The sequence below is a fragment of the Adiantum capillus-veneris genome, chromosome 13, assembly GCF_014529385.1.
Source record: "Adiantum capillus-veneris isolate H3 chromosome 13, ASM1452938v2, whole genome shotgun sequence".
Lineage (NCBI taxonomy): Eukaryota > Viridiplantae > Streptophyta > Polypodiopsida > Polypodiales > Pteridaceae > Adiantum > Adiantum capillus-veneris.
The window spans coordinates 115185291-115198818 of NC_140943.1; the positions used below are offsets into that span (position 1 = coordinate 115185291).

Consider the following 13528-nt stretch of genomic DNA (forward strand, 5'->3'; position numbering starts at 1 on the left):
CGTTTATGAGGGAACAGAGTTTGTGAACTTTGCGCTCATGTCCCAGATTCAGGCTTCACTAGTTGAGTCTTCCTCAGTGGAGGAAGCACTCCAACACGATTACTGGAAGCGCGCCATGCAAACGGAGTTGGATGCTATCGAGAGGAATAAAACCTGGACCTTAGTTCCCATGCCCAACAAGCAGGAGGTGGTTTCTTTGAAATGGATTTTCAAGACAAAGTACAAGGCCGATGGTTTTCCCTCGACAAACACAAGGCAAGACTTGTTGCTCGGGGTTTCACACAGAGATGAGGAATGGACTTTGACGAGACCTTTGCTCCCACCGCTCGCATGACTACCATACACACAGTGTTTGCACTCGCAGCCAACTTTGGTTGGCCTATATTCCAAATGGATGTCAAAAGTGCGTTTCTGAACGGAGGTCTGGATAAAGAAGTTAATGTGGAGCAACCTCCTGGCTTTCGACTACCAGGCAAGGAGGGCTAGGTTTATCAATTGTAGAAAGCATTGTATATACAGAAGCAGATTGGACGATAGTGGTATCTCACACTAGACCAGTGTCTTGTGAAGCTTGACTTACGGCATACCTCATCAGATTCCAACTGTTACGTTGTCTCTAATGACTCTTTGGTTGCGATAGTGATTGTCTATGTGGATGATCTCATTTTCACAGGCTCACGGACTAGCAAGATCGAGTCAATAATGCAAGCTATGGAGACATGTTTCGAGATGCCTGGCTGCAGACCTATATTGGCACTCCTCTTGAGCCCGGGGAGAACATATCTATTATCGATTGATGATCCTTCCCCACGGATTGACCTAGAGCAGTACAAGAATGTTGTCCGTTGCCTCGTATGGCTGCTTATTCCCGACCAAACATCTGCTACACAGTCAATTCCTTCAACACCCGACCTCGTCAACGACATTGGCAATGTGCCCAGCGTACTTTGCGGTACATTCGCGCACCTTGGCCCATGGTGTGTTCTATGGTCGCTCCAAGGGTTGCACCTTGCTTGGTTGGTGCGATTCAGATTGGGCAAGAAATCCAGATACTCGACAGCCGAGTGTGAAAACTACTCCTGTAATAGAGCCGAGACCTATATCATGGAGCGTTAAGCGGCAACCCACGGTTGCGCTACCTTCGCAGCTTGCTTTGCTGCTTGAGGATATATGGCTACGGAGATTACTGGGAGATTTGTGTTTTCCCTAGACTGCTACTACACGTATTTTGTGAGACAATCAGTTTTGCATAGCTATTGCCAAGAACCCTATCTTTCATGCTCTGACAAAGCACATTGAGGTACAATATCACTATATTTGGGAGCGGGTTTTGGCTGAAGATCTTTATGTCCCTACCGCGAACAATGCAACAGACATCTACACGAAGGTTGTACCTCAACGGACCTTGGCTTCTCACCTTCAACTCATTTGTGTTGTCTCAGCATCCGGTACTGAGAGGGGGTGTTAAGAGTTACACCACTGTTGCTTCAACATTTTGTACGGCTAGTAATTGTCCGGGGCTGGCCACCCATTGTCCATCACATAGGTTGCACACGCAGGTACTTTAGCATGTGTACGGCCACTATTTTTTGAGCGTGGCTGGGTGCACGCATATTTTAGCCAACCCAACATCCTATAAAAGGAGTGCTTGGGGTTTTGATTCAAACATTGTGTATTGAGAGCTTGCTTGTAGCGTATCTGAGCTTCTAGCGTTTCCACTCTCTCCTCTCTCTTCCTCCAACGTTTTTGGCACGCATGGGCTCTCTCCCTCTCCGCTACGGTCCTAGCAAAAAAGTCTCAAAATGCCCTCACAAGAATGCTGTGAAGGCTCAAACCTCCTCGGCGTCTCAAAGCGCATACGATCTCCCCTTCTGTCTCGCAGCCGAAAACTCCAAAATCACTACCCATCCTGGCCTCCCTAGCTGTCGTCTCACAACGCTATGCCAAACACTGCCCATTGTGGCTTCATGAGGATTATGCGTTTTAGGACGTTGATAGCGATGACATTTCAAAACGCCTCGCGATCTACCGATGGAGTCCCCACCTTGTCCAACGTATCAAAACACTCTTCACAAGCAGCTCAAGCTTCCCTTACATCTGAAAATGCTTCGTTGACATGCCTTCAACGCTTTCATGCCTTTCAAGATGCAAATAGGCAACTCAAAACGCTCTTCACTGGTGAGCATTTTTGAACGCCACGCTCCTCGCCGAATTGGAAATGACTCGATGTCTTCCCCAAAGCTCCTGTTCTCAGCACGTGCCGTTGCTCCCATGATCAATGAGCATGTAGCTATGATACCATGTCAAAGTTGGCGATGCTGAAGCATAGAGCAATGGGGAGAATACGAGAGAGAGAGAGAGAGAGAGAGAGAGAGAGAGTTGAACCAACCAACTGGGCAATGAATTAGTGATTATACAATGGGGGAAAGGTGTTGCTCATATACTCGCCTGGGGGCCCTTAAGTACCCCCCTCAGTAATTTTCCCTACCCAAGACTTTGACAAATAAGTAAAATAAATACCTAAAGCCAAAATAAATATTGGGATCGCATTAGGCCATTCGCTTGAGATGCTATAACTTTACACAAAAGTGATAAGTCCAAAGAATGTGTAATACCAGCTAGTATATAACCAAAAAATTCACCAAAAATACAAGGGGTCACGAGTTCCCGTACAGAGCAGAGGCGTAGGGGAGGAAGGAGGAGAAACCTGCAGTAGATGGCGCTGGGGCAGATAGCGCAAGCAACATGTACACAGCGCGAGTGCGACGGGGCAACCAGCAGCACAGCAGGATGAATCTAGTGCGCACACTGGGAGAGAACAGGCGGACGCGACGCGGAGGTCAGCCATTAGGGATCTCTCTCTCTCTCTCTCTCTCTCTCTCTCTCTCTCTCTCTCTCTCTCTCTCTCTCTCTCTCTCTCTCTTTTTCACTGTCTATTCAGAGAGGGTTTTGAGTCATGAGATACCAGGATCAGAGATGCCTCGGATTATACTTACTGGAGATTCGCAAACACAGAGAGGACCTCTTGAAGAGGGGTACAATGAGAGAGATCCAGCAACAACGAAAGATTACAGATTTCTTTCAGTCACAGATAGAGGAGTCCGGGCAGCCCCAACAGCATAACAACACCAGAGGCATACTGCTTGATCGGGCGATAGAGTTGGGGCGGTCCCGTCGCCCACGGATGAGGGGGCCCTCTTGACATCGACGCAGACTGCGACAGAGGATCCATACCATACTGGCACGACATAGGAGCCGTCCTGACAGAGTACCTACCTTGGAGGACATTGAATCTATATAGCCTTTTGGATAATGATGTATATGTATATGATGCCTCGACTGTCAGAGACCTCCATTGTATCAGCTCACCCTTTGTATTCCCCTTGTATCAGCTTTCACCCCACCCCTACCCACACTTTTCTTTTCAGTTCTTTGTACTTTTTGTACCCAGACCTAGTATTAGATTCACCACATGTAACCTTTTGGTCTTATAGGTCATTTTGGCCTTTTGAAGACGTTAATATTACATTTCATTTCATTTCATTTCTCTCTCAAACCAAGCAGACAGACTCTGAGCGCATAGGGCGTTGCCACTCGGCAGGAAGGGAGAAACATGAGACACTAGTACATGGTGCATAAGTGACAATGTGGGCTGAGTGAAAGCTCCAGTGTGTGAAGGTAGGTGATGGCATCGCATGCCATGTACGAAGGCTGGAAGCTTTCAGCAAGCAGACAGTGCAGAACCCCAATTCGGTAGAAAGCCTCTGCAGATCCACATTCAGAGGGAATCTTCAAACTATTAGGAGTATTTGTTTTTTCGTTGTGACAATATGTGTAATGAGAGAACTAAATACCAGCTACTCTCATCAAAAAATTGCCCAGAAAATAAGACCAGATATAGATTGAAAACAAATTGCTTACCGGGTACCGAGCATGTAATGGTACAGATACTTGTGCTTGTAAGGCATGCCCAGACTTGCTGTTGAATCTTGTATGAACCACCACCATAGATTCCAAAGAATGTAATGCTGGTAGCTCAAGGTTATGGTCACCATATATAGCAGCACCATCATAAACTGTGAATGAATGAAAATTCAGTACATATTCGCCAAAATAATTCAAAATGCAGCTTCAGATACATGGAGTTCTAGTCCCAGCATTGTAACAAACTTGCAAAAATCATTTAGAAAAGTATGTTTACTTGGGCGTGCACACAAGCAATACAAAAGTAGGTTCGATGATGGGTAGAAGTAATGCAATGCATAATAACACTTAGAAGATCACAAACAATGGTTGAAGTGCTAGGTCGTGAGAATAGTTACCAACACCAAAACAAACAAAAAACTTGAACCATTGTTACTTAGAAAGGCAAGGAGAACCTTATTACTTTCAGACTTTGGCACGACCTCAGAATAAGCATTGAACTTATGTAACCAAGAATATATGACAACCAAATCCATCTTACCACCATACTTTCTAAACTGGATCTTCTCAAAAATTGGTGCCAATACACTTGAAGTAGCCTTTACATTGATATTGGCGAGCTTTTTATAATCAGGCTCGAAAGGCAAGTCCGGTCGATGAGAAAGAGAAGCAATTCAAACATGCATAGCTTGGCCCTCTAGCTTTATGAGACTCCATCTCAGCCCACCAAGCTTTAAGCATCCGCTCCCAAGCGCTTTGCCTCCACTGCCTCGGCCTTCGAGCCCTTTGCCTCCTCATCACCTTTGCAACCAAGCGCTCATGCTCAAAAGGCAACCACCATTCCTCTCTCGCCACCTCCTTCCTATCTTGACAAAGCAACTCGCATTTCCACACGATCCTGTCCATCATCATCTTTATCATGGGTTCAATGGAATTGGACGGAGGGTACTTCTCGATTCCCTCTATCTGATGACTTAGTGCCTTCTTCTTGTAGCTCTCTCTTTGATCGGATATCAATGTAGCGAGATATTCATGTTGCTACAGGTCACAAACATGCAAGCATTACCTCAAGTGAAAGGTGTGGTAAAAACTTCCACTCCAAGGAACTATATCTACCCCAAAGCATGTGCACTACAATTCCAACCCCCTGTTAAACGGAGTTTCCTTTCTCCAGTGCTCGAGGTGCACAGTCCCACCCAATTGGTAAATCCTGCACTTCCAAGATTAGGAGTCTTGACTCTTCCTTGGGCATCCAATAAAAGCCCACACTCATAAACAAAATACAAATATTGGGTTATGGTCAGTGCAACAACCAAGAGAAAGCTCCGATACCAATATGAAGCGTAGCAACACTCGTCTTCTTGCTCGGTTATGCGACTACTTAGTTCTTTGGCTCTTTGCTTAGAAACTGTTCATTGACCTTTGGAAATACAAAAAGAAAGAAAGAAAGCGTTAGTAACGTCTGTTAGAGCTCTAGCCTAAGTCGGCCCATGAGACAGATCGATGTACATATGTATGTCCTCTAGATGTCCAAGGCAAAAAAAGGACAATAGTGTGAGTGCGCGTGCGGTAGAGAGAGAGAGAGAGAGAGAGAGAGAGAGAGAGAGAGAGAGAGAGAGAGAGAGAGAGAGAGAGAGAGAGAGAGAGAGAGAGACCACAAACGCAAGATATGGTGAAAAGGGGGCGATCAGCCCCCCATGACTACCATGAGCAAAAGACCCAAAACAATAACCAGATGATGGAAGTGGATACCCCCTGGCCCCATAAATAGGTGCCCAAGGGGAGGTAGGGCAAAGCCTTGAAAAATCCCCCACGACCCAACAAGAAAAGAAATATATATGAGGGCGCCCGGACAAGGTGAGCGGCCGGCCCCAAACTCGGGCGGTCGGACCAGGTACAACCTAGACTATGGGTGGCCAGTCCAGAGACATACTAGCCGTACAAGTATGCCCTAGACCTGTGAAGCAGCAAAGTGGTGTAAGTCTAACAGCCCCTCTCAACACCGGATGCTGAGCAAACCACATGAAGCCGAAGATCTGAGGCAAATGATAAAGATGTCTCTTGCAATGTCCACTAAAGGATACTCATGAGTGTAGCAACAGTCTGGGGTGTCCCATCCTTGCGAAATCTCCATGGTAAAGTGCCATCACGAGCAGTGTAGCAAACTGTTGTACTCTGCCGATACACGGTGAAGATACTGCGTGAATCAACGGTCTGCACTGTGAAGGGTCTCTGAGAAGAGGTGTGTTCAGACTGGGCTGTCTGCACCGTAATCCTGTAGCAATAGGGAAGCCACACTGAGAAGTCAGAGCTGTGAATAATCTCTGAGAAGAGGAAAGGCCATACCAATTTGTATGCACCGTCTTGCTTGTATCTTCTGCCTCCAATCCTCCGGTGTCAACCAAAACAAAATCTGCGCCAACAACGCCACCAAACCGCATCTCGGTGGGGCTCTCAAAGTGAATGAGCTGGGAGTGGCATGTTGCCTAGGTCGGGGGATAAGTATGTTGTAACTTGTAAGGTTACCGAGGGTGAGTGTAAGCAACTCTAAAGGTAGCAATCCAATAAATCAGGAGTGTAGAAAAGCGACTGCACTACCGTCCAAGCCAAGCTCCAGGTGACTTCGATGTAGGTGCGGAATGATGCATGATCTCCAGCATCTCGTGGGTAAACTCTCCAAGAGAGTCCGAAGCACTGAAGTCCCACTCCTGTTTGTAGATCTAAGCAATGAACCTGTCTAAGAAGAGATCCAAGATCCTCTCTTTAAGTCCATGTAGATGCTCCTGTGTAAGCAAGTGATTTGACGCGTTGAGGTCAAGTGGTACGTGTCTATCCACCCAAGATGGTGGTGTCTTCTCTCTAGGAATGTCGGAATCCCATATGCCATGAGCATGGCCATATCTCGTGTGAACTCCTCTAATGAGTGCATAGGTATGCCAATAGCAAACCACAAGTCACCACCCCCTCTGGAATGCGCAACCACCGAATGATGGCTGGAATGAATGGATCTCCCAAGGATCAAGGAATAGGATCTCACGTCGCCGTAGAGGGTACCGTCTCCAAAGTTGTAACAGTCCACAATAACCGCTCAGACAACCACCGGATGGTGTCCTGACGAGAAATGGAGTGATCGACCACACAATAGGCAAAAAATCAGCCTACTGTCCGCCAAAAAAAACACTGCAAAGGGTGTTGAAAACGTTGCTGCAACAAGAGATTTCAGCGTGCCTGTACACCACCGATCCGTACGGGGGCATCACAGAGGTTCAAATGAGGGGGTTCTCGCACTTTTCAGCCGTCGAGGGGCTGAAAACAGAGAAAAACAGCAAGTAATAAGTGCCAAAAAAGTGCCGGTTGGGTGTGAATACCTAATAATGGCGTAGATCTGCAAATTTCAAGCAGTGTAGAAGACTCCCGTGAGTGCCTTGGGCGCTCCCGTGTATGCAAGAGGCTTCGCGTTTGCGAAAAACGCAGCAACCTGAAAAAATGCAGCTACTTTTGAAAACGCAGATCTGTTCCAAAAAACGCAAGGCTGATCTAATGCCTTGGGGTGCGTTTCTCTGCAAGGAGGGGGCCCCAAGAGAGGAAAGGGAGATTGATGCTTTCAGATGCAAAAACGCAAGGCTGGTTTGCAGAAAACGCTTAAGGGCTCAAAAAACGCTAGGTTGTTTTGCAGTTCTCTCGCGACGAAATTGTGCAGAATTGCTAGCTCTAGGCCTCTATAACAGGAATCCGACACGACACACAAGATAATCACATCAAATACTTCACGGCTTTAAAATCACAGTTCAATTCGAGACAACACGGCCCGGTGAAGTTCCGTGCCCAAAGGTATTGGCCCCAAAGACTGGCGCCCCTTTCGGTATTTCTTTTATATTAATCTTTGAGCAAACTCTGCGTCCAGATGCTCTGCAGAGTGAGCCCCTTGGGTCACTTTTACAAGGGTTGCTAAAAGCAGAGCCCCAAAAGCATTAAAATCAAAAGCAACTTGATCTAAAAGCTGCCAGCAAAAATCAGCCAACGCAATTTACGGATTTCCATACAGTTTTGCCATGTCAGCATGTCAGCGCAAAAAGCGGAATTGCGTCCTGCTGTTACGTCAGCTTGTCAGCACGGACTGGGGAATTCCATACTGCTGTTACGTCAGCCTGACAACGCGAACTGCGAAATTCCATACTGCCATTACGTCAGCTTGTTTGTACAATCAGGCTGCCACGTCATCAATTTGTGACAACCTCCACAGTGAAATCGATGATGATTCTCCAAAAACCCTGGTTGTTGTGATCTTGGGAGGAGTATCTGATGCGGATATGCTGCGCCTTGGACTCAACTAGCAACTGATACCATGTGTGCACGTGTAAGAGAGAGAGAGAGAGAGAGAGAGAGAGAGAGAGAGAGAGAGAGAGAGAGAGAGAGAGAGAGTAGACCACAAACGCAAGATATGGTGAAGAGGGGGCGATCAGCCCCCCATGACTACCATGAGCAAAAGACCCACTACACAATAACCAGATGATGGAAGTGGGTACCCCCTGCATAGTAACAGGGGACGCCCTTTTTCGGGCTTCCCGTCCCCACTTGCCGTCCCGCCCTCTTTTTTTACACTAAAAATCCATTTGAGCCCCGTCCCGGAATGCGTCCCTTGTGACTATGACCCCCTAGCCCCTTATATAGGTGCCCAAGGGGAGGTAGGACAAAGCCTGGAAAAATCCCCCACAACCCACAAGAAAAGAAATATATATGAGGGCGCCCGGACAAGGTGGGCGGCCGGCCCCAAACTCGGGCGGCCGAACCAGGTACAACCTAGACTATGGTGGCAAGTCCCGAGACATACTAGGCGTACAAGTATGCCTGAGACCTATGAAGCAGTAGAGTGGTGTAAGTCTAACAAATAGTGTTGAAAATAAACATGCTACAAATTAAGTGGACTGAAATAGAGTGTATGTGGGTGATAATAAATGCATTTACGTGATGAGGGGGATGGAGCTCCTAACTCTAGTGGGTGTGAAGCTATATGCTCAAGGGAGTACAATCATGAGATGCAAAAGACTAGCTACCTCCATCCCATACCAAGCTAGGGGTACAAAATCATGAATGTAATGCTTTGGTGGTTACAGAATAGCAACAAAGACTAAGAAAGCCCGCTCTATCTCCCTCTATCTATTTTGCTCATGTCATATGCGGATCTTGTAGATCTCCCTCTAATCTACTCTTTGGGTCCGGTGTGTTGATGCTCACTGCTTTGGGACATCTACAGTCTGCCCTCTTATGTCCCTATACATCAGGATGGGCACCTGCAATATGTTCAGCCAGTGTGAACCGACCTTGCTTGTGAATGCACCCTTAGTTGAAGGGAGGTTGAGAACGGCGGTTAAGATGATGCACATAAATCACTATCCAACCATCTCATCCTTTTGATGCACTAAGATCAAAATATAATCATCTCATCAAATAGAACTCTTGTTGTGCCTTAGATCATATTGACAAACCACATTTACAAAATTGCCCACAACAAGAACTCAAACATAAACTGTAAATTCAATGAATCATTTAGTCATCACATTCAGATCGCTCATCTCTAGTAGATGTCTACATACACTAAATTCAACATATCAATCATCAAAATCACCCCTACCACTGAATAGAGACAAAATGATTCAAACATTTCACCTCTCGCACTCAAACAAACACACGTTTGCAAGAGTACGTCAATCAATCAATCCTTAAGGATTCCTAGCCGCAAGCCCAAAACTTCTAAATAAAGTCACTCGGCAAAGTATTATCAGCCTATCAATACCCCAAAAATCTCAGACCATGTTTTTGGGGCCGAACAAACCTGAACTGCTTCTTCATCTGCTCCTCTTGTTCTCATTCCTTCTTCTTCTAGAACACACTTTTCTCCAAAAAGCACCTTCTTCCAAAAAGCACTTTCTCTATTTCAAAAAATAAATTTCTCAAAAAGCACATTCTGTAAAGAGATTCTTCTTCAAAAGTCAATTGTTGCAATTCTGAACCTGGTTGTTCTAGGAAGAACAATCGTTTGAGCTTTGAAACCATTGTAGTTGGCAAGCCATTGGCAAGGAGATAAAATTGCTACAACAATCATCAAACCAAATCGAACTACAAACACCAAAACTTGAAATAAAGAACACCCCACTATAGATAAGAGACACAAGGTAGCAGAGTTCCACTCCAAGAGACATTGGCCCCAAAGTCTCCTGTCAAGTCTTCTTTTTGTATTAAATAATCCACACGGTACAATCGCTAGGGAGTCACTCTGCAGATGTGCAACCATGCACTGATCTACCAAAGTGAACCCCCAAGGCACACTTACATAGACATTGTGGCCAATAGCGACGATACAAAAAACTAGCATTGTCGAAAAGCAACTGCTAACAAAAGCCAAGACCCATAAATTGGGTTCACCCTACGTGTGTCCTACCGCGTCATTAACCATATGGATCTCCAAATTTCCCACCATAAATCATGCTTGTTTTTACAAGCTGCCACATCACCACTGCGATCTCTCGTTCTCTCTGCTTTGTCTTCGGCCAGCGGATTAGTGCCACGTCATCACTCGTGACACCATGCTAGGACCACTCAGCAGGGAGGCTGCAAGCTCTTTGTCCCAACCACCAAATCAATACGAGTCCACACCCCCAACTAGCGCCCCCTCCGATACTTGAATAGAGGGGTTCACGACGAATGGGGGACGCTCAAGCGAATAACAAATGAGCAATCAACAAAGGACAACAGAGCCCCTATGAATGTATGGTAGATAGAGCGACACCAACAGCCTGCATCCATCGCAACATATCTCAAAACCACGTGTGCCACAGCATGGTGCAGAAAGACTTTCCAAGGTTCATCGTCCAAGAACAAACCATGAGCAATGAGCTTAGAAAGTAAGGCATGACTCTGCATCTATAGATTAATAATCTCCAAGCCACCCTCAGAGCATGGCAAAATGCAGGTATGCCAAGCAACTCTAACCCTGGTCTCTATACTCCTACTCCAATCCTATAGAGCTCCTACCTCATGCCAACCTATCGGGTGGGCACATACATGGCTTGTACCATCGGAGAAGGTATGTCTACCTCAAACAAAGCAGGCTCATCCACAAAACAGCCCTCACTTCCTAATCTGCTCCTCGAAGATACTCCACCGGACAGAAGATGAAACTCCTAACAGTCGTATTTGACTTTGTTCCTTCTTTATGTCATCGTGGGCGGATATTGTCATGTTGATTGTCATGACTTCAAAAAACGCCCCAACAACCTTGCTCGTATAGTCAATAAAATACATGAAAGTGCATTGCCCACGTTTCTTGAAATTACTTGCTCAAACCACTTGCTAGTGAAATTCAAACCTTTTCAATAGCACTAGCCCTTGTTAATACTTTTACATTACACCAATACTTGAGCATGAAGAAAAACAGTGTTTGTCTTTGAAACCTCATCAAGATTAGACTTGCTAAATATATGGTTCAAAAAAAAAAAAAAAAAGAATACCTGCACGTGCCACAAGACCTTGTAGCTCGAACATGTCTGCAAACACACCTGATGATAGTTGCTCTATTGTCACCATGTGACACTCTTCACATTTCTCGAGTCCAACAGTTATAGAAGTTATTAGCTCGCGATGAGCTCCACTTCCAACCAGCTTTCTTTCCAACTGTATAGCCTCCGATCCTGCATAGCTCTCTGAGCCTAGTAGTGCAGTGAACGATGCACCAGCAGCAGACTCCAAACACAAATCCAAAAGGGCACCATCTGGTAATCTGTGACTGGCAAAAGACCGGCCACTGCTTGTCCCGTTGCTTTGCCGACAAAGAGAGAGAGCGGAAGTCGAGCTTTTGTGAGGGACAAGCATCAAGCGCCCTTCATTATATGTAGCCATGTTTGACCTGAAAAACTCATAAGCGCGAAGATGGTGGTGACATGGGAGAAGCTCTTAAGTGGGAAAGAAGCAGCTTCAAGTAACGGTAGCTTACACATGAATTGTAGCACTGCCTCGCCTGCAGAATATCGCCAAGAGTGTGAAAAAAAGAATGAACCGCTGCATCTTCTCATGACAGTGGCAGATCAAGAACCCACCGTAGCAATTTCTTAAGTAAAAACAGGGGCTAGGCCGAGGTGTCGCGCTGCTGAATCGAAGCTGATAGCATAGATGAAAACTCGCGTCGACAGGCTCCACCATTACTCGATAGTTTTTAAAGGGAAAATTACCTCTAATTTGTTGAAATTCCCAAAATACCCTAGTATCTATTTTGGTTGGATTGTTCAAGATTTTTTAATTTTTATTTCTTTTTGACAATTGAGATCCATTTTTGAGTGGTTAACATGTAATTTGTCACAAATTACCTTGAATTAATAAAGCAATCCATCTTCAAAGCCTACATAATCAACTCAAATTCTAGTTTTAGCATCTTATATGGATAGACAATCAATCTTCTTATGAAAAGTTTCAAAAAAAATTATCTTTGGAGAAATTTAATCTCACAACCGGGGATATTTTGGGAATTTTGGAAAATTTCAGGGGCATTTTGGGAATTTATGACAAAATATTGGGGATATCTTGGGAATTTTTTATATCTGAAGGGTATCTTGGGAATTTCCACAAATTAGAGGGGTATTATGGTAATTTTCCCTAGTTTTAATGAGTCTTGCAACCATAGAAGGCTTAGTGTTGATGTGTGGTTAGTAGATTGTAGGGTAGAAAAGCGAGTTTAGAGCCTCAAGATGTGGTGTATGATTATCAAAATTGTGCGCATCACGTATCCTCAGTACAAACGGCAACAAGGACGACAATCTGCCAATGAAGAGTAATGCCATTGAATGCAATCTTGTATGTTTTTAAATGTGTGCCAAACTAGCGAGGTATTTAGAGAAGTTTTGAATAGTAGGGATCGACTAACAATCAAGATTTCATTTCAATCACGCTAACCACAAAGCAACCCGCCTGAAAATGTCTCTAACATGGCGCATACTAGCATTAGTTTTTAGGGGTAGACAGGCCCCTAAACAAGAGCCCGTCTTTTAACTAGCCCCTCTCTCCTAGTGTAGAGAAATGCAAAAATTAGATTGGACTACTGACTTGGTAATCGAGTAGGTGTCTCCTTTGAGTGTTCAAGGCATATAATGTTGTTTCTTCATGCCACGGGAAAACCATGCCACTAGTCAAACTTTTTGTCATGCAATAAAAAAAGGACACTTACTACAAACCATATAGTGCACGTCATACAAAAATGCCAAATAGAAGTATGTTTGAGAGTCAACATTGTGTCTCCCCATAAATTATAAGGAACCGCAATTGTGCCCCGCCTTGTAGTCTAGTTCTATGCATATGGAGATTTGGATGTAGATAATGAACCTTTACAACTTGTTGACGTAGAGTTTTGTCCAATGTGCAAAGCTTATCATGTAGATAAAGTTTAGTAAATAAATATAAAGGAGTTAGGTAAAATTGGACTAGAATATTGACACCTGTAGCATCTATTCCTTAGTAAATATAACGAACTTATTTGGGATATCAATCTTCTACTTGTGCATGTTAGCTAGTTTCAGTAATTAAGCTCTAATATGTTACTACCCCTTGTAAAGTTTGA

The 13528-nt window shown here is 44.8% G+C and overlaps 1 protein-coding gene across 3 annotated transcripts in view; it reads right to left on the reverse strand.

Annotated features, from left to right (window-relative positions):
- Window positions 1-12124, reverse strand: part of LOC147444697 (phosphatidylinositol-glycan biosynthesis class X-like protein) — a 34538-nt gene extending 22414 nt beyond the window's left edge. Inside the window, exons 1-4 of one of the 3 annotated variants that reach the window (XM_086527238.1) lie at window positions 12018-12036; window positions 11915-11938; window positions 11433-11827; window positions 3922-4076 (exon numbers count right to left, since the gene is read on the reverse strand). In XM_086527238.1, coding sequence (XP_086383364.1) covers window positions 3922-4076; window positions 11433-11820 — 543 coding nt within the window. In that variant the 5' untranslated portion in view covers window positions 11821-11827; window positions 11915-11938; window positions 12018-12036. Of the gene's footprint in view, window positions 1-3921; window positions 4077-11432; window positions 11828-11914 lie in introns of all 3 variants that reach the window. The other 2 variants (XM_086527237.1, XM_086527236.1) reach the window with 2 other exon arrangements.
- Between the last annotated feature and the right edge of the window lie 1404 nt (window positions 12125-13528).